Below are 24,854 nucleotides of genomic sequence, written 5' to 3'. Positions count from 1 at the left end.
CCATGTGACTTTCTAACTGAGTGGCTTTACAAGTAAGACCCCACACACACACACACACACACACACACACACACACACACAACTCTCTCTGTATATATCTTACCTTACTTCACCTCATCACTTCTCTCAAATGTTATATTTTCTGAGGGCTGTGTGTGTTTTTTTTCCTCAGCCACAACCCCTGCAGGCAAGGACAAGTGCCAGTGAACTTCCAGGAAATCCCTTTTGTAAAAGACTGGCTCAGCGTGCAGTGAGTGTCTCCTCAATCTGCCGCTGTCACCTGCAAATTCATTGTTCATTCATTCATTTCACAGGAAGAATTATTTAAAAAATAGATTTAAGTCATGACAATACACAAACTTGCCCACAGATAGATGCTGTTTGTTTTTTTAAATTTAGATGAGGTGACACACCCTCATGTTTTCTCTCCTTGTTTTCCCTCTCTATCTTCAGTCCCAGGCCTCCCCTCCCTCTGTTTCTGCTGCTGAGCGAGGATCAGGCTGCTCTTATCATCCAGGCTTTCTGGAGGGGATATAAGGTACACTGTTCATGATAAGAAGCAAAACGATGTTTGCAGGCTTTCTGTTTAAAACTATACTTAAGTACAAGGAGCGCAGAGAGAAAGAAGTGGAAGAAAATTGATCACAGGTCTGAAAAGCCTAAAGGAATATGGAAAAATACACATATGAACTCTATAGTCTAAGAAACTTGGGGGAATGTCCAATTAAAAGTCTGGAACAAAATGCAAAAATGTTGCTTAATCATGGATGCATATTACTTCAGCTGTGCGTGGCTGGTCTATTCAGGCTTGCCAAATCTAAATTCCATCTCCCAAGCTTTTCAGACTAATTTAGGAAGTAACAGTGTGGAATAAAATAGGATTTTGAAGTAGGAAACATGAAGGAACCCTACAATTAACGCACCACACCACAGTGAGCCTCTGCCTGGGTGTATGGGTCTGTTGAGATACAATAGTTGCCCTCCTGCGTGTGCATCGGCCCACAGTGCGATCTCGTTGTATAATCCCATCCCGCTGAAAAGCCCCCCTTCCACAGGGACCGCAGTTTCATTCAGCAGCTTGATTATGTCATCAGTGATGCCGATATTTAATTCCTTCCTGTGTGGGCGTTGTGGTCTGAAGTGCTCTGTACTCTGATATAAATAGACATAAACAGACACTACCAGAGGCAATCAAAAGCAATTTGTCCGCACTCACACACAAATAACCCCAGTGTTGTATAGTGTGAGGATGTAAGCGGGGGTCATGTTTTTGTTTGTCTCACCAGAAGCTTTTATTTTATTATGTTTCCTCTCCTTCGTGTTTGTGGGAGGATTCAGCTTCAGTCTTGCTGCACAAACCATTGACAGCTGTGCTGTCATGAACAATTACATTCTGTTTGACTGAACTATGTTTTTACATGCATTTGAATTTGTGGGTGTGTGTGCATGAAAAATGGGTTGAATGTTTGGACTACGTGTGCACCAGCAGGGGGCAACACTTCCTTTTTATTTTATTTTTGTTACAACAAAGAAATTGTAACAAACAAAATTGGCTTTTGCTCACATGAGGTGGCAGCATTGGGCCAGCTGCCTGTCACTCCTCCTCACTGTGTCTACTCTGATCTAAGAGAGGTTCAGTAGGGCCACTGCAGCCCAGCCCCCCAAGGGATTTAGAGGAAGAGAGAAACACAGCCAGAAAGAGACAGAGCGACAGTAGTGAGTGATTGGGAGGATGACGCCCGGGCTGTGTTAGGGAACATTTTCAGATGGATGACAAAAGGGAGGAAAGAGGCAAGATGATGTTGCAGAGTGGCCTCGGATTAGAAATGAGTCGAGATGGAGGGAACTGCGGCCTTGGCAGCATCCGTAGCGGGTAAGAATAGGGAGAGAGGCGGAAGCTAGAAACCCTTGAGAAGCACAGGGAGGCTGTGAACGCAGAACAACCAGGGCCCGATGTTGAGGGTTGGCCTCTTAGGATCATGACTTATTCAAGCTACACAGGGTGGAGATATTTTGGGTATTAGCACTGAGGCAATGTCCTGACAGGCGTTGTAGTGTGTCACGGCTGCTGTTACCTTGGCTGGGGAAAAAACAGCAGTTAACAGTTCAGTGGGCAGCAGAGCAGAGACGAGGACATCAGCACAAACAGAGTCCGCTGTGAAGCACTTTAAAACTTCATTTGAGTCTGCCGGCCTGAGAATGTGTACGTACTGTATGTAATAATAATAACTGTCTCCCATTATAAATGTATTCAGACAGTTTCAAGATATCATGGCTCACAGATTTAATACCGAAGTGTACAATAACAAGCTATATTTCACCATAAACTGAACTAGTGTGAGATTTTAAAGTACTTAAATATTTTTGAGGGCTTGTACTGTAAGAGTATAATAGGATTATGGGATTTCACTATAGAAAAACACACAAAAAAAACCATTTGACTCAGTGATGAGTATAGTTTTCTATGTAGTTTTTAAATACTTCTCTAAATATTATAGATATCAGCATGACAATGACAATTATCCTGCTATACATTAGATCCAAATTGCAGTCCTCTACCTTTATCATTATACCCTGTTCTCTTCAACCCCATCCACACCCCCTCTTTCCCCCTCACTCTTACACCCTCTGCTGTTATATAACCTGCCTGACGCAGCGCGGACTGCAGAGGGTGTGTGTGTACTTGTGTGAGTGTGTGTGTGTGTTTGCAAGAAAGAGAGACAGACCGAGAGCCAGAACAGGAAGCAGGGAAGGAGAGTATTTTTGTAGATTGAAGCTTTATCCCTCCATTATTAATACGTCTCATCAAAACATATTGAGGGACTGAGGAAGAGCAGCGGTAGAGATGGTACACGCAGCAAACACGCACACACACTAACTCATATCTATGACCCAGACAATGCGATTGTCTCTTCTTTCCCTCGTGTACAAACATAAAGAGCTGATGGGTCTAAACATATTACATAATCTTCTTTAGACTGTGTGCCTTAGCGCAACTCTAATCCATTCATCCATGCCTGCTGCTGTAATGCACACATGTGTACATGCACACACACACGCTGAGACTTCTCAGCCTCTCTCAGGCCTAGTCAGCTGAGTCGCAGTAATGTGGCTGCTGTGTAATAAATAGGCATTACAATTAGGCTGTCAGTATTAGGGTTTGTGGTCAAGTAGAGAAGCAGGCTTTCATCATAATCATTTCCACTGTCCACTATTCGCAGATTTATTAAGCGTCCACACAGCGAGGTCGGCCTTTTCCTGGCACAGCATTGTCCTGTGCAGCATAGCCTTGTGCAGCATAGCCTTGTGCAGCCTAACCCTGTACACTAAATTCTAGCACAACGAGAGGGAAACAGCTAGCCAGGCTCTGTACAAAAAAACAGTGTAAATGACAATTCTCCTTGCTGTCTTATGGGATGTTATGTGTCCGATTATTTCTCTGTTTGGAGCAGTTGCCAGGCAACCCGCAAAGATGCCATGTAGTTACCGCTCCCAACCGAGAAATAGTCCGCCACATAACACTGAATTGTCCTTTTTACACTTTTGTGTCGATTGAACAAACAAAATATAACATGTTCATTTGTTAGAGGTGCTGGTAGGTGGATTTTGTTACCTTCGGACAGAGCCTAACTACTACACACAAGAGTGTATCAGTCTACTAATCTAACTCTACACAGAAAGCAAATAAGCATATTTCCCCCCTTCAAACTAAGGCTTTAAAATCTTAAGTTGTGTCATTTTTATAGTCATTTCTGTGCCAAAACTGCTCATATGTTTTATTCTGACTGGTTTTTAAATTGTCTAACAAGTCTTAGATCTTGCGGAAACTGTGTTGATTTTCTCACTCTCTGGTAGATGCTTTGTTTTTTAAGAATAACAATGCAATGCACAATAAATAGTAAGCCATCATTTGGTAAGTAATGTAAATGTAAAAATATTGTTACACTTTCAACATGTCTTCTTGAAAGTCTTCTTGGACTAGCAGGCACATTTATTTTCTTAAAGTGGGACACTGGGAGTACTGAGTGTATTCTTCTTGACATAAACTAATAGAGCTGTTTGAAATAATCTCTCACACACACTCGCACACACACCCAGAGAGCTGTATAGTCAACAGCAGAACTAGGTCTGCGATTCCAGCTGAATGATCCAAGGGCAGCGATAGATGAATGGTTTGAATTGAGGTCCAGCGTTAACTCAGCGGGCCACGTGCAGTGACACTCATGCAGAAAATATGTCACAGGCACTCAGGACATCCAGTAGCCGATGGCCCTACTTCGCCCTCACTTCCCCACCCCCCTGAGGGGCTGTAGGGGCTCACTGTCCCAGAATGACACAAACTGGTCATAGCATGAAAGGCCTCCTCAGGTAGTCCTGTGATATCCACTATCATCTGAAATTTACAGAGGATTTTAGATCCAATTTACCTTTATTTGAAGTAAGGCCGTAGCGCGACCACTCGCTGTGCCTGAGTCTACAAAGGCATGAATCAGATCACAGGTCGCTCAGCTGGTTAAGCCTTGATGGAAGCGTCGGTCAACAAAAAGATGATGGATCGGTGGGCGGATGGAGTGTGAAGCGTAGACAGAGCAGGCTGTGGTGGCTGTGTCTTTATGCAGCCTGTCAGCGAGGCTGGTGATGTGACTGCAGCCAGTTCCTCCAAAAAGAATCCATTGTGCTGCTGCAGAGTGTGAGAATGGGAGAGGGACTCAGTCTCACAGGCAGCTTTGCACAAAAAGGAAGGCAGCTTGAAAGGCTGTGCAGTGGGATCGAAGTGTGTGTGTGAAAGAGGGCATAGCAGCAGAGTTTGTATGCATTTCTGTGGGTGAGTGTAGGGGGTTCTGCTCGTGCTGCACGTTTTGTGCTTTTGTGTGATTTTTTTAATTTGTGTGTGTTTGCTTTTGAATTCCAAGTAATGCCTGTGAATGCATGCAGCCTCGCAATGTCTTACAAATGTTTCTAATCACTGTATTCCCAACCTTCATGCATATACAGAGGACTGACTCACATGCACACTGACTGTCGTGTGTGACGTTAAAGATTATAGCAAGCAAGATACTGTATTATCAAATGTGAGTTGATGATTAAAATGAGGAAGAATAGATGAAGAAAAACATAATTTGCTGCTCAAAATTAAAATGGTATGTAAGTTCAAATATATATGTGCTCACATGCAGAATACAGAGATACAAATCACCGTCAAAACAATACAGCAGCCCTGCTAATCAGCTGTTCTGATGCACCCGGACAGGCTTCAAAATGCCCACACGCACACACTAAACCCAGCTCTTTGTCTCTTGCTATCACACACAAACTGTCAGCGTCCTGCATGTATATTCAAAAAGCAAGCTTTCCAAGAACTGAGATTTCTGGCTTTGTGTGTCACAGCTACGTTGAATATAAAATTTTCATTTAGCATTGGCTGGCAGGTATAAGGTTTCCGCAGCACACCAATGGAAAGTGGCACAGAGTAGAAATGGCCACACAGACACAGACACACACAAACCATGGCGAGCAAACAGACTCCAACCCCCACCCCTCCTGACCCTCACCCCTCATTTCCATTTCTATGGTTTGCTCCCATCAGTGGAGGGCTGCTGCAGCACTCTGACACCCGGTAAATTAACTATTGGAGCCCTCTTGTCTTACCCATTCCTCAACCCATCGCCAGGCTTATATAACAGGCCCACTTTCATACCCACTGCTAATAGAAACACTATTGTCGCCATTCAGGCAGGCACTCGGGAGAAAGTTGGGGTCGAATGGAGAGGGAGGAGTAAGAGGAAAACAAGGTTGGAGAGAGGAGAGGTGGAAGAGAATACAGAGGAGAGAGATGAAACAAGGCGTTGGTAGAGAGAGATAGTGTCTGAGGTTGAGCGTGAGGAGGCACACCTGGCCATGGAAGAAAGAAAAGGAAGGAGTTTGTTGGAGAGTAGTAGGAGGAGGAGGAGATAAGGAAGTAAAAGGGAGAGTGAGCTCTTCAGGGTCATTTTCTATTCATCTAAAACAGCAAGTCTGTTTAGTAATCTCTCAGGAAAGCCAGCAGCCCACACACAAATACACATAACAACTACAGGGGTTTTCTCCAAGAACAAAAGCATAACTCATGCTAACTACAGACTGGACTGAGAGTAGATTCAGAGACAGATTTGACCCATTTCCTCACCAACTCAAGTGGTACACATAGGATACACAAACACACTCAGTAATACATTTTAATAATATATTACTATCAACAATTATGTTTTTTTCTGATTTCAGAATACAGCTCATTGCAGTACTGTGCTACTTTTACATAACACGCACTGAGGCACACACGCCACAATGTGTTCATTATGCAAAGGTGTAGCCTCTAAGTTAAAGCTGATTTTCATAATTTACCACATGTTAAAACTATACAAATAATAATACAGCTTTATAATACTGCACCTTTGAAAACAAAGTTAGACAGTTATTTTTCATGGAAAAAAAAACAAGATTAAAACATTTCAACACTACAGCTGCACAAACTCAGGGAAATTTCAGTCTAAAGAATAAACATGACCGTGGAATAAACAAATAAAAGTGAAAAGATTTGTCAATTTACCACTTAATATAAACACAAATATATTACTGACAGAAGAGAGAAGTTAGAGCGTAAGCGTTTGCAGCTGGACAGATGTGACCTAGCAGAGTATGGAGTATGGAGTTTGTGGTGAATGTTGACGTCAATAAAACACAATGAACTAAAAAACATATTGGATTCTCTAAATGAGCCACTTTAGATAAGCCTACTTGTGCTGATTAGTCTTCAACTTAATTAAGATATTGATGTTTGCTAATGTAAATGTATACATGTGCTGCCTTCGCACGTGTTCTTGTGTGTTATAGACCAGGGCACGGCCAGATGTGCAGGAGCTGCGCCAATGGCAGAAAGAACTGAGAGAGAACCGTGACATTGCCAAAACTATCGAGCACTTCTGGGCCCAACAAGAGAGCCGAGGTGAGAGTGCACGCACACACACACACACACACACACACACACACCCTCACATGGTATCACTGAATGCCAGCCCTCAGGCTCGCTGGCAACACAATACCATTGATCTTGAATTTTCAACAGCTGCTGATAGGGAGGCAAGATGCCAGAACATGATAACATTCACACAAACAATCCACAATGCATAGATGTCAACCCATACAGTAGTATACACACCGATATACTCATGCACATATATCATCAGCTGCACTGTGCAGTCTCCAGCACACACACACACACAATTACACACATGCGTATGGACTACAGAGATACAGTATTCATCCCAACAAGGCTTTGAAGTCAAAGCAGAGAGATGAGGATTCAGAGAGCAGTGACACAGAGAGAGAGAATGAGGGCAGAGGCAGAGAAAAAGACAGGGGGAGCGAGTAAGGAGAAAGAGAGAGAAGATTGCGAGTGAAGGAGAGAAAGAAAATGTCCGCAGGGCTCAGGGTGTGTTTGTGTGACAGAGAGATAGAGCAGAGGATGGGGACTGACTGGGGATGCATGTGAAGAAAGAGAGAAGATACAGAGGGAAGACGGAGGAGGGCAGAGAAGTATAAAATTATAAAGTGCGTCTAGGCCTTTGAGTGAATGTGTGTGTGTGTGTGTGTTTGTGTGTTTGAGCACAGAGCAGCTGAGAATGCAGGCCCATGTCCGCTGTGACGGACTGGCTTTAGAGCTCAGTGAGAGTAACGACACATTGCCCTTGAACACAAACACTCGGTAGTACACTGTATAAGTGATTCCCAGCAACTACGCAGTTACCAGAGGTTAGATGAAAAGACTGGCCAAGTTCAGCTAATTTGAAAAAATATCAATTTTGATTTTATTTGAAAAAGGGAAGAAAATAAAAACACAAATAGGATTATAAATTGGTTTCATTTTAGCTCAAAAGATGGCAATGGTAGTCCGTCGGTCCACCACTTTGGTCCAGACTGAAGTGTCTTAACACATAAATAAAGTATCCAGAGGATGAAGCCTGACCTTTCCTCTAGCGCCACCATCAGATCAAAATATAAATTTGTCCAACACTGTGATTTATGGAAAAACTAATAACATTCCCATCAGCCTCAGCTGTGCTTTGTCTTTTGTGCTTACTTTACATCAACATATTTCAGGATTGAACACATGATAGCGCCCCTAAAAGTGAGCCAAAACATATTGATCGCCCCCTGGAGGCTGATCGGTAATAAAACCCGCTGCGTCCATGTTACCAGATGGGACATGGGCAAAACTAAAAAATTTGAAGTACAAATACATTTTCCTCATAGATGGTTTCTGGCATTTCATGTAGTTCTGATCACGCTGATCAAGTGTTAATTTTTCTCATAAGTTTGGTTCTAATTAGTTATTCGAAGCTATAAAAAGGAGGTTTAAGAGTAAGATGACAGTGGCCGTATCCGGGATAAAGTGGCTTCATTTTCTACAGTGAGAGGAAGTGGATGTGCTGCTAAACAACAGCATATTAGCAATGTCATTGCGGGACTGTGGGCAGCGGCTAGCATGTGGTGTAACATTGTACCAGCACATGTTGCAATTGTATGAAAACTAGTTAGCAAGTGGACAGAAGAGTCAAAATAGATATTACTAAAAATGAGTATCCTGAAAGTAATGGATAATTGGTTGAAACGTCCATGTTCAGCCACACCAGGCGGTGGTAGAGTACAAACTTAACTGAACCTATTGAAAAAGAAAACACAATACATCAAAAATTGATTCCCATGTGCTATGGATCGACTACAGCCACTGTGTTTTGTCTATAGTGAATTAATATTTAAAAAATCCCATTAAGAAACATTAAAAAGTAATGGGAACCACTACACTACAACTTGAGTGCTTAACCTGCAATTACTAATTTTGTGAGCCACTTGGAGACAGCAGAAACAGTCTGTGAACACAACAACGACTGATTATCACTTTTTAATTTGTCAGCAAATTGTTATTTACACATCCAGCAGTTACAGGGCAACATTTAGCATTCGCGGTTGTTTCCACCTGCCGTTTTTGGTAAAGAAATTGCTGCCTGCTCCGACCAAAAACGACGACATGACAGCGGTAAGAGTGAACCAAAGTAGTAAAGTTGTGGCCAGAAAACCAAAACAGCTGAAAGATGCTATAAAACTCTGTAGAACTGAGTTGAACTGCAAAGTCAGGAGTTTTTCCGCTTTGAGTGATCCCTTTCACAATCCAGTCATGTGACCCATCCATCCAAAAATTTTGATCATTGGCGCTTTAAATGAGTGTGCATATACATGATGACAAACACACACACACACTTGCACACTAAGCTGGGCATCGTGTGGCTCACAAACAATGACACCATCATAAACACAGGTTTCTTCCACACTGACACATTCCACACAACAAAAGCGCTCACTGCCACCGACGGACATTCTTCCACAGCCACACTGTGCTGCTGCTGCTGCTGCTAACTACTGCTACTGCTGCTGCACCACTACTGCTGACCTAACATTATAGTGGGGAAGGGGGGGTGCCTGGGGATGTGTGCGTGAGTGTTTAAGACAGTCTGCCCAGACTGTCCTGAGTGGAAGCCATTTTCTGACCGCTTCAACAGAATGTGAAATGAAAGACTTGGAGAGAACCAGAGATGTGTGATCTGGAGGCAGACAGGGAGGGAGAGGAAGAGATGCTGAAGTTGCAGTTTGTTTGCTTGTTTTTGTTGTGTTGGATGTAATGAAGCAAGCGCTGCCCGCCAGCACTGACAGATAAACGACCCGTGTTTCGGACTGTGGTAGAGAGAGGAGAGAGTTAGAGAGAGGAATTATTTAGGGAAGTCCCCTCCCTCTCCCTACTGTATACACGCTCTTTAAGTCCATCCAACAGCTGCACTCATCTCATCTCACCCGAGGAAACCAGCATGCGATACCTCTTCTGCCATTTCACAGTCTGAAATCAGAATTAGTCAGAGATGGAGAGTAAAACAAAAGGGGGGAGAGAGCCAAGTAACCCAGAGACACAGCATAATACATCAAGGTCAAAAAGTCAGGGCTCATTGGACAGGTGCAGCTCTCAACAGCTCATGAATCACCACATGACTGTCCTTGACTGCAGCCTGACGTCGATCCAAGCGTAAAGCAAGAGTAGTTAGTTAGCCTATAGGAACACTATTCCTCCTTATGGTAATAGTAAGAAGTCAGAGTGCTTGTAAGAAAATAACAATTTATGTTGACAGAACATGAATTCTGTATCTTGCAATGTCGGTTACAGTTAATAATTCATTCATTCTGCAGTTTTATTTCCATTATTTATTATAAAGATCCTCCACACCATGTTTATAAATGGCACATTATGAAAGGTACATGATCAGTATCAGTGTCATGGTGTGTGAAACAAAGAAATTATTTTTTAGATGATAAAAAGGTACTAAGGAGCAGCATCGGTGCAGATGTCGATGCTACAGATGGTATCTACATGCAACTCAAATAGCACAAAAAAAACAGTAATTAGCGCTTTTCAAAACCACAGTTACAGTCGTTAGAGTGTAAATAAAGCAAAACAACTTTCACTGCCGTCATTTACGATCCATCTGTTGCTCTTGTTGTGGAATAAATGGCCAAATATAGCAGTCTATTCATCATAGCTTCACTTCCATAAAGTTAAAGCCATTGCCTTTTCCTGGCCGATAACAAAAGGCCACCACAATAACCTTGCAGTGGTCAAAGAGAGAAAGTGTCAGTAACTGGCTGAATCATGGTGTTTTTTTAACCCAGGCTTTATTAAAAGATTGTTTCCGATCAACTCTCAATAGCACAACTCTACTAATATTTTACTGTTTAAGAAAGTAATTGGGCATTTAAACACCAGATTAATGTACTTACTACTACCAAAAACAGGACGCTCACATTATAATTAGATATGTCTTTGTTTTACAGAAATAAAGGGGGAGCTAATTTCTCATTGCAACATTTGTGCTAGAAACAGAGAGATAAGTCTGCAATATCTGACAATAAAAACCCTTGTAGGCATTTTTTTTGTAAAACATTTAAAGATCTGTTTGACAATTTTGTGAGCTTTTAATCTTTTTTCTGTTTTTGGAAGTGCCATGGTGTTTTTAAACAACCAAACTCAATGTTGAGGTCTGCTGCACTCACTTCTAAATGATGAACATTCATCACGGTCTGCTTAAAACAACAACGAACCCGTTCCTGTTAAAGATGCAGCTTTTGTTTGTCTCCAGTGGGCTCCGCCATGTCAGATCTTCCAGAAAGCCCCCAGCCCGGCAACTCCGACGTGTCCATCCAGGTTGTTTCCCCCACCCCCCAGAGCACCGTGGTCCACACCCCCACCCCCGAGATGACCCCTGAGGGCAGCGAGTGGCTGACCCCCAGCCTGCACAGCGGGGAGAAAATGGCCTCCATGCCGTCACCAATGACTGATTTCTTGGCAGTATCCGAGCCATGTGACAAAACTCTGGGTGCAGTGTCTCCGTCTTTACTAGGATCTAAACACCTGAGCTAAACGGTGCTACTGCTAACTGAAATCATTAGCTGTGTGCAAGGTTTCCCTGTTGTTTAAAGGCTATTAAACTCTGTTAGGTTGATGTCAGACTGACCAAAGTGATCAGTCAAACAACCATTAAAAACGCCTGTAACCAATTGGATATGGCCAGGCAGGGATTTATGGTCTGAGATCCATGTCTAATTAGTTGATTACTTTTATTGCGTTTTTGATTGATCACCTCCCTTCATGAGTCTCATGCAACAAATGAACAGCATATTAGCACGGTTCACATATTATACTACCTCTTGTAACAGACGTAATATTTCCTCTCAGCACCTCTAGCTGATGGCTCACTGGAAGATAACCAAATTGTGTTTCCTTGCATTGCCATTTCCTTTTTCCTTAGCAATACATATCACTCCACAAAAGAGGTTATAGCATTTCCATTCAAGACAGGAACTGAGGCCAGAGTGAAAGGTGACTCAGCGTGCAGAGCAACACTTTCTATCCTGTTTATCAGAAAAGAAAATGATCCTGTCAGGGAGAATGAAAAAGAGTATAATTCCAATATTATCCTTAGATTTTACTGTTTTACAAGGGATGTTAACCCTGTTATATATATTCTGCATTATGTGGACTGAATGTTACCTGCAGTAAGGAAAGTTTGACATTATACGCTAATATTTTAAACATTAGCATGTGTATTTTATGGAAAAGCTGCTTAATGTCAAAGAGGGGAAAAATAAACATTTAGTCTGCAAACTTGTTTGTTAGGATAGAAAGGTTGTGTGATGGTTTGAAGCTTGGTCTCATCAAGACATAAAACACCAACATCACAATAAATTCTCACTATCAAAAAAAAATGTTTTCTGTATGATGGCATCCTTGCCTAATATTTTCATCTTTGAATGTACTTTGTACATATTGTATATTATTGTTGAGGATTCCCACATGACAGCAAATGTAGAATATTTTCCTTATATGGTTTCAGTTTGCTTTATGTACCTAAAGCTCAGACATTTTGCATTTTGACCCTGCTGAATCCAGCACCTTCAGCTGTCTTTTTTTTGCACCTGGTAGTGATTAAACATCAACTTAAATGTCATATCACCCATAGAAAGTTCAGCTGCTTAACTGACTCTGCAGTTCTTTACTCTCCTTCATGCAAACTTATAAGACAGGTTGTAACTGTCTTCTCCAGACTGTGTGTCAATTAAACTGAGAGAACAAAGTGCACTCCTGCCGTTTTTCCATCGCTCCTTGAACCCTGCGTACCTGAGAGTATACTTCTGGTTTCCCCCCACCACTGTCTCTGCAGAGCAGCGAGGCGGCGGTCTCGTGATGGACGGCTTTCCTGACCATCCCAGTCACTGATGCACACCGCCTCACAGTGAGGCATGAAGAGGGTCATGTATCTCCCTTTGCAGGTATGTGGATGCCTGGGAGACAGCTGCCATTGGGTGAGGTGATAAAACAGCCCATTTCATTCTGGAGACATCTGATAGTGCAGCCAGCTCCACAGAGTCTGGCAGCGCTGGGCCTGACTGAAACTGGATCACTCAGCAGACGGAGGGAGTGGGCACCAGGCTGTCAGAGCGAAGCCAGAAAACAACTGGTTCTGGGCTGTGATTCTACGCTGAAGGTGGAAGTGTAGAATACAACTGTGTTTACACACAGAGAGTTTAGAGCATATATTTCTGTATGAGCTAGGAAGACACTGAGTATTACACTAACACCATGGTCTTTGATGTAAACAGACACTAGAACTGCTACATGACCTTCAGCATTGAAGGGAAAACATACAGTTTGATTCCTAAATAAATCATATATTTTGGTGTGTGTTTCATAAAAACCTGTCGAACAGCAAACCTGGCAAGAACTGATTTTTTATTTCCCCACTGGCAACATTGATATATGAACTTTAAATTGATATGTTGAACTTTCTGAGTTATAGAGCAACATTATCGTTTATTTGAAGTTGTGTTTCTGGTCACCTCATGACTGTAAGTCCAATATTCACTCTTTTTTAGCTCCGTTTTTGGTCTCTACCAACTCCTGAGGTGAATATCTGGCTCTTTAGCTGCTAAATGCTCCACTATGTTCACCAGCTAAACCAGGTTTTTAGAGCTATTTTTACACAAAACTGTTGCAGACACTCCTTAAAGCTGAATTAAGTGATAATTCCCTGTAGTTTCATCACTATTAGCGACCTGTGTCACAATGTCATTTCATAAACTGTTAAAAAAAATTAAGCTACAGAGAGCAAGCTATGCTTAGCTTAGCATAAAGACTGGAAACAAGTCTGGGGGAATCAGCTTGTTGACCTCTGTCCAAAAGTAATAAAATCTATCTACCGGAACCCCTAAAGCTCATTAATTCACAGGTATCTCTTTTGTTTAATCCCTACAAAAACATTTTTGTACAGGTTGTCTCACTTGTTGCTTTGTACTAAGCTAAGCTAACTGGCTGCTCTTGGTATATTTATCAGACCCAAAAGTGGTATCAATCTTTTCATCTAACGCTTGGTAAAATAGCACATATACTAAAATGTTTTAAGGATTCAACAATAAAGTCTGTTTCAAAATATAAAAAGGCTTTATGATGAAATTCATGAGGATTTTGACTAAAATCCAGCCAATAAATAGACACAGTGTCTCCATTACAAAGTTTATCCAGTACAGAGAACTACATTTTCACTCATTACATCTTGGTTAAAGAGATTCTTATAAAAAATGTATATATTTTGTGTTTCTGTTAAAAACAAAAACAAATATCAGCTAACAGGTTTTTAAACTCAAATATCTATCTTGGCATTGGTCTCAAAAAACAAGTCTCACTCAGGCTCTGATGTTGACAATCTTCACAATCATCATCCGTGTCACCGTTTCACTACCGGGGAAAAAAAACACCCACATCCAATTAAAAGTTAACTACAAACATGACACCTTTATTGAACTTTTTTTTTTCCTGATTCAGTTACAGAAACAAGAGAGTTAACTGTTTTTTTCTTTTTCTAATCAGGGGAATAAAGTTCTATACATAGGCATGCTGCGTCACTGCACAGTCACAGCTGTGAAAACCAATATCACCCCTGTCAGCTGCCCCGCTGGAACAGTCTGAAGGCAAGACAAATCAGGAGAGGACAGGCAAGGACATGTCAAACCCAAGGAGGAAGGGTGTTCAGTGGGCTGCCCAGGGATGACAAACTTAACATATAGAGGTTTTGTGCAAATTTCACCACAGTCTATTTGATTTTAAACACAGAGACAATATCAGTCAGAAGATTTCTCTTTTTTTTCCTCTCCAGACTTCAAACTAACAGAGGAAAGTTATTGTTAGGTCCAGTGATGATGGCATTGTGTTCCTTTTTGGGGACTCTTACTATTTTGGACCATTCCCCCCCCCCTGACTTTAATCTCTTTGCTTCTCAAGAGCCAGCTCTCTTTTGTGTTTAAGAAAACACAGACATTAAGTGTGTCATCTGATATACACTGAAATTATGATTGCTGTCACATGACCCTTACATAAATAGAGATAGTATTCAAAAGTACGTCTGAGAAAGGTCTTACATGTAGAAATGGTGATAAGCATGCACAGATAGGTAGTCGACAAGTGCAAAATCTACAAAGTCACATGTTATTATTCTTTTTTTTTTGTGTTCCACATTGAGTGAATTCATCACAAGAACTGAAACCTCCCCCCTCCGCTCTGAGTGCTGAGACTCACAGGACTTTGTTACGTTACTGTTGACCATCCAAAACCCTGAGGACAGTTCTTCTTCGTGGGCTACGATGCACAGATTTGGGTCCCACAGCCTGTTTCTGATCAGGCCCAAACAGAGCCTGACATAGCAGGACACGCTCTCTTTGGGCATGGAGCTGGCCTGCTGGTACCAGTCTTATTTTAGAATAGCCAGTGGGTAAGACATAAACATAATAACAGCAGTTAAGGGTTGACCTTTATTCTTTTCTTAGTCAAGGGTTTCTATAAGACCAGGGGGTCAACTAAATAACTGTTGGTGGGCTTAAAGTTTGGGTTTTTTTAGCCCTACCTGCTCAGTTTTTTATAATTATTCCTAAAGTATCACAGATTGATTATTGTTTACTGCATGAAGTGCCAAAAGTTATTCACAGCCATTGTCATTTTTGTGAAAAAAATAATAATGTTTGTATCCCCGTAACTGTTACAGCAAAGAGTGGAGTGCAGGAGGTACAACTGAATGAATCCCTATAAATGACAACTCTTATAATTTCCTTGAACATTAATCAAACAAAAAATAATAATAAAAGCATATCTAGTGTTGGCAAAACAGTTCCAAAATGCTAGTTTAGAAAATAAAAAGACACCAGCAAGAGAAAAATCAAATCATAATGCGACAACAAGCAAATGTATGAACACAAAGCAAACCAGTTAAAAAAAACAATCCTCAGATAAAAACAATTTGCAGTAGTCAGTCATATGACACTGGTGTCTAAACTCAGCCTACAGTTAAAAAAAAACAGTAAAGCAAGCAAAGCTTTACAGCACTACTATGTACACAGCTTCTCGGGTGAAGAGAGAGAGAGAGCTGGTGTCACGATGAAGGGAAAGGGCGTGAAACGGAGACTCCGGTGAAACAAGAGTCCTTCTTGGCACGGAGACTTGAGCTATAGCACACCACACAGAGACAGGAGTAGGATGATGAAGAGGAGGAGGAGGAGGGAGAGATGCTTCACCAAATGAAGAAGACAACCACATAGAGCAGAGCAGCATGGGCCGCCCCCACATCAGCCACACAAACACACACACACACAAACAAACACACAGACGGGGAGCCATTTTCTCACACAGATCGGGCTGACTGAAGGGGAGTCACAGGGATTACACTGTCGCATACACTCCCCTCGGACCGCCTCTCGCTATCTCCTTCCTCCTCGCTCTTCCTATCCATTTGATCTTTCTCTTTCTACCTTGCACTGTAAATCCGATCCTTCTGAGGCTCTAGGATATCTCCACACACCAGCACACACAGCTCTATATATAGTCTGTCACTCACAGTTTGATCTGCATCAGTGTTGTTCCTGTGGTTCTGTGCCTCACTGGGAAGCCATGTGGAGGGATATTTAGCACCAGAAAGCAACCTTGATTTTGAATTCAACTCCCAACACTCATAAAATCACAACACTCACGTACGCACACGTAAAACACAGATAGAGGAACTAAGAACAGGAGACCATTTCATTTCCTCGCTCCGTTTCCTGCTGATATAAAGTGACAGTTTCTCCTGGCTGGTTCAAACCGCCAGTGGCCACCGGAGATGTGGGAGAGCAGCACACAGTAGTCTGACCTAGATTCATGAAGCGGTGCTTCCCTGCTGATGACTGACACCCTCCTCGTCCAATCAGAATCCACTCTATGCAATCATATATATATATATATGTGTGTGTGTGTGTGTGTGTGTGTGTGTGTATAACAGCAGTTCATTAGCAGCTTGTGATCCCTCTGCTCAGGCTGCTTTTGTTGCGTGTGCGATCACCGGGAACGTCTTTTCCGGCCGCAGTTCAGGCTTCACAGTTTGTTTCACATTTTGCCAAGTGTCCATGCAGTTGGGAGGATGGGGCAAGGTGAGAAGAGTTATGTGTTATATTCACAGACGGTGCAGAGAAATGCAAACCAGGCAACAGAGATGGAGAGGGAGGAAGGAGGACGTGTTCACGGGTGAAGCCGAGGGGTAACAGTCTGGAGAGGGTAGGTTTGTCGGAGTGGCAGAGTTGAGGTGTAGGGAATACACACACACACACACACACACTTTTTCTTCCCTCTCATATACTCTACATACACACCCACAGAGGCTGGATTCTTTTTAAGAGGGCGGTGCTCGAGCTGTACAGTTGCCCATGTGCTCTGTCTTTCACCTACGCTGTGGATGGATGGAGGACAGAGCCAAATGTTTTCCACTTGAGCGCCAGCATTGTGAGGAGCAGCAGAAAAGACATCCTGACTGACAGGAAAGAGAGAGAGCAGGAAAAAGCAATAGATTTCACAGTTTTCAAGGATGCTTACAGTGCTGTAGTCTCAGGGGAGCAAATGAAACAAAAAAGAAAAATATACTGCATGTTGATATTTTCAGATCTGAGTCAGCGTGTGTTTGTTTTCCTACTTGCTGGTTGAGTTTTTTCAACCCTTCTATAGAGATTTGTGTGCTAGAAGAGCTTTAGCTCTGTCCTCCATACCCTACTTTCTCTCAGTCTCACACACACTCATACAATAGTTGATTGGCACACAGTCAGTGTTTAAGTCTGTACACAGAGTGAAAAGGGTCCTGTTGGCAGTCCACAGTCCAATTCAACCAGATGGGCCCCTTGTTCCGGGCCCCTCCCTCCCTCATCACTCTCTCCATCCTCTCCATCTTCTTCTTCTCTTCATTTTCTACCACACATCTTCTTTCCAATCCTCTCACTCACCACAGCTGCCTCCCCGTGTAGGTTGGAGGGGCAGAGGGCACCTGTAGAAAGGAAAATGAAGATGGTAAATGATAAAGGAACTGGACAGCGTCACATTTTCACGCATGCATCTTTACACACACGCATACAGTAGCTGCAGACGTCCCATTTATAATTTATACTCATTCTTGTCTACAAATCCCTCCGTGGTCACATCCCTCCAAAACACATCTCTGACTGTCTCTTAACTTAAAATAAAACCCTCTTGTGTCATTTGGTAGCTGTCTAGCTGTCCCAGATTTGGATGTGAACCATGGCGTAGCAGCATTTAATTATTGTGCTCTACAAAGCGGGAACAAACTTCCAGAAGACAGAAGCAGACCTTCCCACATTAAACCCAACTTTAAATTCCTTTATGCTCTCCATTCTCTGTAAAGCAATAGTTTATCATTTAGGGAACTGAGCTGACTGTTTTTGCCAATCAATACCACTCTCATGTCACACCAGCTGCTGTTAGCTTAGCTTAGCACAAAGACTGGAAACAAGGGGAAACAGCTAGCCTGGCTCTGTCCTAACAATAAACACCTACAACATGCATGATTGTCATCTGTACACTTCAGTTTTTTTGATCAGACAAACAAGATTTAAAATGTTTGTTAGCTTTGGACAAAGCCAGGTCAGCTGTTTCCCCTATTTACATTCTTTATGCTTCGTTAAGCTAACTGCTGGTGTTGGCCAGACAGCCTAGCTGCAATCTCTAGTGACTGCAAATTATCTTTTAGTCAGTAAAGTGTGTGCTTCAGTGTTTTAGCCTCCAGTCTGGAGGTGGTGTGTTGTGCTGTTGTGTGGCGGGCTTAATTCATAACACAGTGGCTGGAAACAAGTTCACCTGTGCCAGGCAGAGTGCCCATTCATCCTGCATAATGAAGGGGGTGACAGGCCGGAAGACAGTCGCATCACTCAGTGGACAGAAAGCACCGCGGCTTATTTACACACACAGGAGCACATGGAAACTCTCTCACACTCACCCATACACAAATCAATGTCAGATGAGTGACCATTTGTGACAAACCCATCCATGCATGTGCCCACAAAATACAACACGCACAGGCACGTGACCATGCACCCACAACTGATAATGCACACACACTCACACCTCTCCCTCATTCTTGTGCAATGACGTACGGTCTGGAACGCACAAATGTGCATGCAGTCTTGTCGGCGTGGTAGAATGAGAGAGCGGCGTGTAAGCGGCGTGTACCTGTGACTGGGCGGATGTACTCACCGCTCCCCCGTTCAGGATCATGGTCATTTCGGTGGGCTGGTAGACGTTGCTGCGGAAAGGAGCGCTGGGCCTGGCCCCGGTGTTACTGTTATGTTGTCCAGCACCGCTACCGCTCCTCAAGCCTGGCATGAAATAGGCAGAGATTACTCACCGTCTCTCTTAAAGGAAGAAACACTTGCTATGTAATCCTGCACCACAGAAATTTCCTCCTGTACTTATTTCTAGCCACGCATGCATATTTCCTGGTGTTCTATTACTCACTTTGGCCTACATTCCACCTACAGCCTGTCCGCACATATTACGTCTGTCTGCTGTAAAATATTGGGTTGTACTGTACCTGCAGTGTTCTCATCGTTGTATCCGTAGCCCTGGTTCTCCACAAACTGCCTATGAGAGAGAGGGATGTCTTCGTCGAAGCTGGTCTCCCTCATGCGTGTCGAGTTCTGGGAGGTGTCAAAGTAATCCGGGGCAGTTGGCTGTGGAGGGGGTCTCAGGCAGATGTGGGATTCAGGAATGGCATGGAAGATCAGGAGCAGCCAGCCCTGAGCCACTAAAGCAATGGCCAGTGCTGGGTCATTCCAGTCCGGGGACCTCCCCAACCAGGCATTGCCGTACAGATAGAAGCCCACCCAGGCCACCCACAGCAGCAGCGACAGCAGGCAGGTCACCAGCAGCCACACGGCATTGCAGCGCCACTGACGTGTCTTCCCACACAGGGCCAGGGAGGCGGCAGTCAGCGCGGCTAGTAGTAGGGCTAGCACGTAGCTGCAGGCTAGTGAGAAGTCCAGTGGCAGGTACTGACAGGCAGCTCGCCCCTCCCTCAGCACGGTCAGAAGAAGCCACTCAGCGGCGATGATGCCCTGCACAGCACTTAAACCCAGTGCAAGGCCTGTTAGGGCGCAGCCTCCAGGGCTCCGGCGCTCGCGACCAAGCCTACGCAGGCGGACGCCCTGCACCAGCAAGCAGGAGAAGCAGACTGCAAACAGTAGACCCCACAGGGCTCTGCGAAGCAAACATAAAGACTCATCCTGCTCGATCAGGTAAGCAAAGCTCAGACCGAACAAGCCAAGGATGCCCAGTAGCAGCAGGAGGATGGGTCCCACACCGCTGCGCTTCTCAGCCTCACTGATATGGTGTAAACGGCACAGCAGGACTAGGGCTAGTAAGATGGCAGTCAGCGCCCCACCAGCAGCCACCGACTCGACAGCCACACCCCATATGGAGTCCAGGTCACAGAGGAGGGTGTAGGGGCGCACAAGGCCCCAGCCACAGCCTCTTGGAAGAGCCTCAGAGTCCTCCGAGATTTGACTAGTGGCACGATGAGCAACAGCCAGCAGCAGCAGGAGGAGGACCGGGAGGAACGCCATCTCTGAGAGATCAACAGACCAGAAGACAGAGAGAGATGAAGGAGCAAAGATTGAGAAAAGTCAAAGGAATGGAGAGGAAACAAGAAAGAGAGTGAGTCGGTATAGTCATAAATGTTTAGAAAGCTACACAGTTGAGCAATCAGTCATTCCCACAGTAATCATCCGCCTGTGAGTAACAATACAGACAATCAGCCACTGCTGTGTTTTATAGAGGAAACAAAGGACCGTAGTTCATGCAGGGTGAATGACTGAAGCCTTTCCAAACACACAAAAGCACACACACATCCTGTTTCACTAATAGTAGCCTATAGCCCTGCCCTTTTTTGACCCTTTTAAAAGGCTTTAATGTTTCATTTTGTGACAAACAACTCAAAACATACACATGGCAGAAAAATACCCTACAAACCCAGAAAAGCCCAGATAAACTCCCTTCAGTTCATTCACAGAGAGGTACGGTCAGAGCAACTACAATGCTTCTGAAGAGAGTTTCACTTGTAGTATTTGTCCAGTCTCGTCCAGTGAACCGGGTGCCCGGAGCACTGACAGGAAAGCTGCAGCATCATGCATATTTTAATGAAAAAAAACAGAGATACACAGAAGGGAAGTAGTGCGTACAAGCAGTTCTACTCACTATCAGGCATCTAAGGGCATCTAGCAAGGCGTGAGACAATGCATAATACACTGCACACAAATACAGAGCGCCTCAAGCACAAGTACCAACAGTCGTATACATTTGTGTCCCAGAGAAGAAGAAAAAACACACAGCAGTGAGTGTGAGAAATCAATGCTGTCTCAGTCTACCTATTCCTTTATACATCACAACTGTCAGACACACACAAATACACATTCTTCCATTTCACTGAGGTCTTCGCTGGATGAGCAGTGCTGTCGTTTCACCTGACAAGATGTGTGTTTTACTAGAGGATGACGCGTATTTAAAGCCACCGCGAAACCACACACACACACACACAGATACAGCACATCATCCTGCCAGGTTAACGTCAACTGTCTCTCCTACATTGCTAAGCTTTCAGAAATTCTTTCCAAGCTGGCTCATACGTTAATGTGTCAAACAATCTGCTGTTTTTAAGCCTCTCTGCTTGAAGGTACACTTCGGATTGTTTATTTCAGTAGGACTTCAGTCCCGCTGTAGTTTTGACATAAAAAATCTCCCTGGTGTCCACAAATAGACTGTACCACAGTATTTACATACCACATAAAGGACACTGAATATCCCAGCTTCATATTCTCGCTCCACGCCAGTAAGTCAAGGAGAGTTACACGGTCAGGCCGTCAGGGGAGAGTGGTAGGTTTAAATACACACCAGCCCGGGCAAGAGGTCACACACAGTCCTTCCAGCATGTTGCTTAAGTGGGGCAGACAAAGAGACACTTTATTTTATCTTGAGGTAAACAGGGAAGAAGTGGGAGGAAGTCTGGTGGACCTGCAGTAAATTTACTCAGAGTAGACCTGATTTGGATTGTACGATTTGTCTCGTTGCACGTGAGCACAAATCTGAGGTACTTGTCAGAGCGAAATGTTGAATGACTTTTTATTCCCTTACATTTATTTCACAGATTTATGCACTTTTACAGATTAAACTTCTAAAAGATTTAGAAGTGAAATGATTGGTTGACCGCCAGGAAGTTGAAACATTGTTTTTATAACCAATAAATCATTTCAGTTCATTCTTTGAGCACAATTGGCAAACATTTCATGGTTCCAGCTTCTCCAATCTGAGGATAAACTGCTTTTCTTGTCTTAAATTACACTAAACTGAATTATGTTAAGGTGCCACTATTGGTCGGATAAAACAAGCACTTTAAAGGTGCCACTTGGTGCTCTTGGTTAATGTGACGGCATTTCTCACTACTAAGTATTACAAATCAAACAACCAGTTGTTTAATCGTCAAAATAATCAGTAGATGAATCTATAATAGAAAATAATAGCTGCCCTATATAAAATAGTGAACACATGAATGCATCAGTCATAATTATCTATATAAGTAGAATAATATAGTATAATAGTTACAGTCAAATACATTTTCCTAATGCTTTTTACGAGTAATTTTGAATGCAGGACTTTTTAGAGGGGTTGTATTGGCACATTTACTTTACAGCAACATTATGTAACTTTTCTACCTTGAAATAACAGCTTAAAGTCATTTTGACTACAGCACTTAGTTGTAACAGGGTGATGGTGTCACTGTCATTCCCACTCTGCAGTAACACAGCAGTAAGGCACACACCACCAACTATATCACTGATTTTGGTGAAACTGGATCATATTTTCTGGAGATTCTTTTTTTTTCTGGTTTCCCCCTCAACTCTAAGTGCTTGTACAGAGTTTTTTTAGTAAAGTAACTGCTATGAAATGCAGCTGCTGTTAACTTACACTAGTTAGCTTAGCCGCAGGCAGGCTCAGCAGCTTCTATGGACATAGCTAGTGACAGAGGCGAAGAGACTAAAGAGGACAAACAGAGGAAGCGAAGAAGAGAAAAAGTTAAGAGAAGTCCCCAGACAAAAGTAAAACCTCGGATTGGCTTTGAGGTTGTTGGTGAGAGCTTTGTGAAATAAGAGGCTGCAGACAGACAGCAAGCTGGCCTTCTTGCTGTTGGCTGGCTTGCTGTGTCTTGTGTTGTTGCCCTTGCTTGATGTCTGGCTGAGTTAGAAAAGTTTGCGACTTGCTAGGTTTTGATCATAAGTAATGTAATCATCAAAAATGCATGTGTGCAGCTGTCCATATTTACTACAGTGGTATTGCAACTTTGGGATGCCAGATCGTACAAGTACCAAATCTTACATAACGTTACTTTAAAGGATCTATTGACAGTAAACTTATTAATAATATTTTTGTTGAAGTTGTTTCAAACTACAGGTACTTCTGCACAAAAGGGGGTCATGTTATTAATAACATAATTAACGTTATTAGTGAACTTTCATCTACCAAAACAAGTGGTTACATTCTTCCTTCATTTCATTTATGTGCAGGCTTTTGATGTGTCTGCCCTAACATCCATTAAAAGAAGATATTTTTAAAGCAGCAGTTGTTTGCAACTTCTGAAATATTATTATTTATTTCTGTGAGACCCCAGGGGGCCGTAAAGATGCATGTGTGCATATATATGTGTGTTTGTGCATATTCATTTGTTTACAGCTCTTTCATGTATCCTTCAGAGATTTACACCCTCCAAATTCTTCCTCACGCCTCCTCATTACTAAAATTCTTCGCTCCCTCGCTTCCTGCCGTTATTTCAGCCTGTCGTTTCCTGTCGTCTCCTCCCCTCCTTGTTGCAGCGCCTCACAGCCGCTGGTTATTATTGGTCTACATTAACATCAATCAGTGCTTAAAGAGGGGATGAGTCACCAAAACACACACAAAAAAAAACACAGTGCTGGAGCTGAGTGCACACACACACAAACACCTTACATTAACATGCATACCTGCACAAGAGGCACACACTACCTGATAAACTCGTGCTTTTCTCCTAACATCATGTTGTGATAACCATGGTTACGCCCCATCTCTAAATGGCAGGAATAAAACAAAAAAGCGAGAGAGACAAACAGAGAAAGGCTCACTCATCCTCGACAAGCCGAGCAGACTGCCCCTCCTCTCTCTCTCTTTTTGTACTTTTTGTCTTTCTTCACCGCATTCTTTTGTCACTTCCTAATGACAGAGCCTGTAAAAACCACACAGTCGAGACAGAGTGCACGCTCGCAACAAGAGACACAGACACAAGTGAGTGACCACTTTTTCAATCACTCACCCTCACTCAGTCACCCCCTTCTTGCACAGATGGTTGCTCTGGCTGCTTTTTGAGTGTGATTTGGCAGACTGGTGAGCTGAAAGAGCTGAAGGATGCACACAGAGGGCTGCAAGTAGCCACACACACACACACACATGCAAAATCACCCATGCTCATGCAAACACGCATGACATACAGTACATTAACACACACCTACAGCACACATGCCACACACTTGAGTCCTCTTCCCTGCTTCTCACTAATATGAATCATGTGAAAAGAGAAAGAGAGAGAGAGAGAGCCCCTGGCCTTCCGCTTTGTGCAGCACTGAGGATGCTGTCGCCGTCTCATCCTCCCCTCCCTCCCATCTTTCTAGACATGTTTCTCTCTCTGTCACTCACGCTCCAGTCAGCCATTTCTGTCCTCCCCTCCATTTAAAATCCTCTATTTTGTTGGATTTCAATGCCACCTCTCCTCCAGAGCAGCCGAAGCGGTCTCATCTCTCTGCTACATTTGAAGATGTGCTGTGAAAGATGCACTTCACACACACAC

General features: G+C 43.2%; 2 protein-coding genes across 4 annotated transcripts in view; one reads left to right on the top strand and one right to left on the bottom strand.

The window, feature by feature from the left end:
- iqck (IQ motif containing K) overlaps positions 1 to 13,117 on the top strand; it is a 15,358-nt gene extending 2,241 nt beyond the window's left edge. The window contains 6 exon segments of the mRNA XM_035655127.1: positions 173 to 250; positions 454 to 538; positions 6,871 to 6,982; positions 11,217 to 11,348; positions 11,886 to 11,899; positions 11,901 to 13,117. Coding sequence (XP_035511020.1) covers positions 173 to 250; positions 454 to 538; positions 6,871 to 6,982; positions 11,217 to 11,348; positions 11,886 to 11,899; positions 11,901 to 11,942 — 463 coding nt within the window. The 3' untranslated portion in view covers positions 11,943 to 13,117.
- A 1,281-nt stretch (positions 13,118 to 14,398) lies between these two features.
- Positions 14,399 to 24,854, bottom strand: part of gprc5ba (G protein-coupled receptor, class C, group 5, member Ba) — a 15,593-nt gene continuing 5,137 nt past the window's right edge. Inside the window, exons 2-5 of one of the 3 annotated variants that reach the window (XM_035655126.1) lie at positions 24,020 to 24,080; positions 19,524 to 20,555; positions 19,187 to 19,308; positions 14,399 to 17,963 (exon numbers count right to left, since the gene is read on the bottom strand). In XM_035655126.1, the coding sequence (XP_035511019.1) occupies positions 17,919 to 17,963; positions 19,187 to 19,308; positions 19,524 to 20,553 (1,197 nt within the window). In that variant the 5' untranslated portion in view covers positions 20,554 to 20,555; positions 24,020 to 24,080 and the 3' untranslated portion in view covers positions 14,399 to 17,918. Of the gene's footprint in view, positions 17,964 to 19,186; positions 19,309 to 19,523; positions 20,556 to 21,766; positions 21,920 to 24,019; positions 24,081 to 24,854 lie in introns of all 3 variants that reach the window. The other 2 variants (XM_035655125.1, XM_035655124.1) reach the window with 2 other exon arrangements.

Source organism: Morone saxatilis, unplaced genomic scaffold, assembly GCF_004916995.1.
Source record: "Morone saxatilis isolate NCDOM2014 unplaced genomic scaffold, NCSU_SB_2.0 Contig14, whole genome shotgun sequence".
NCBI classification, from domain to species: Eukaryota; Metazoa; Chordata; class Actinopteri; family Moronidae; genus Morone; species Morone saxatilis.
The sequence above is the reverse complement of the archived record's forward strand: the minus strand, read 5'-3'. Positions and strand labels throughout refer to the sequence as shown.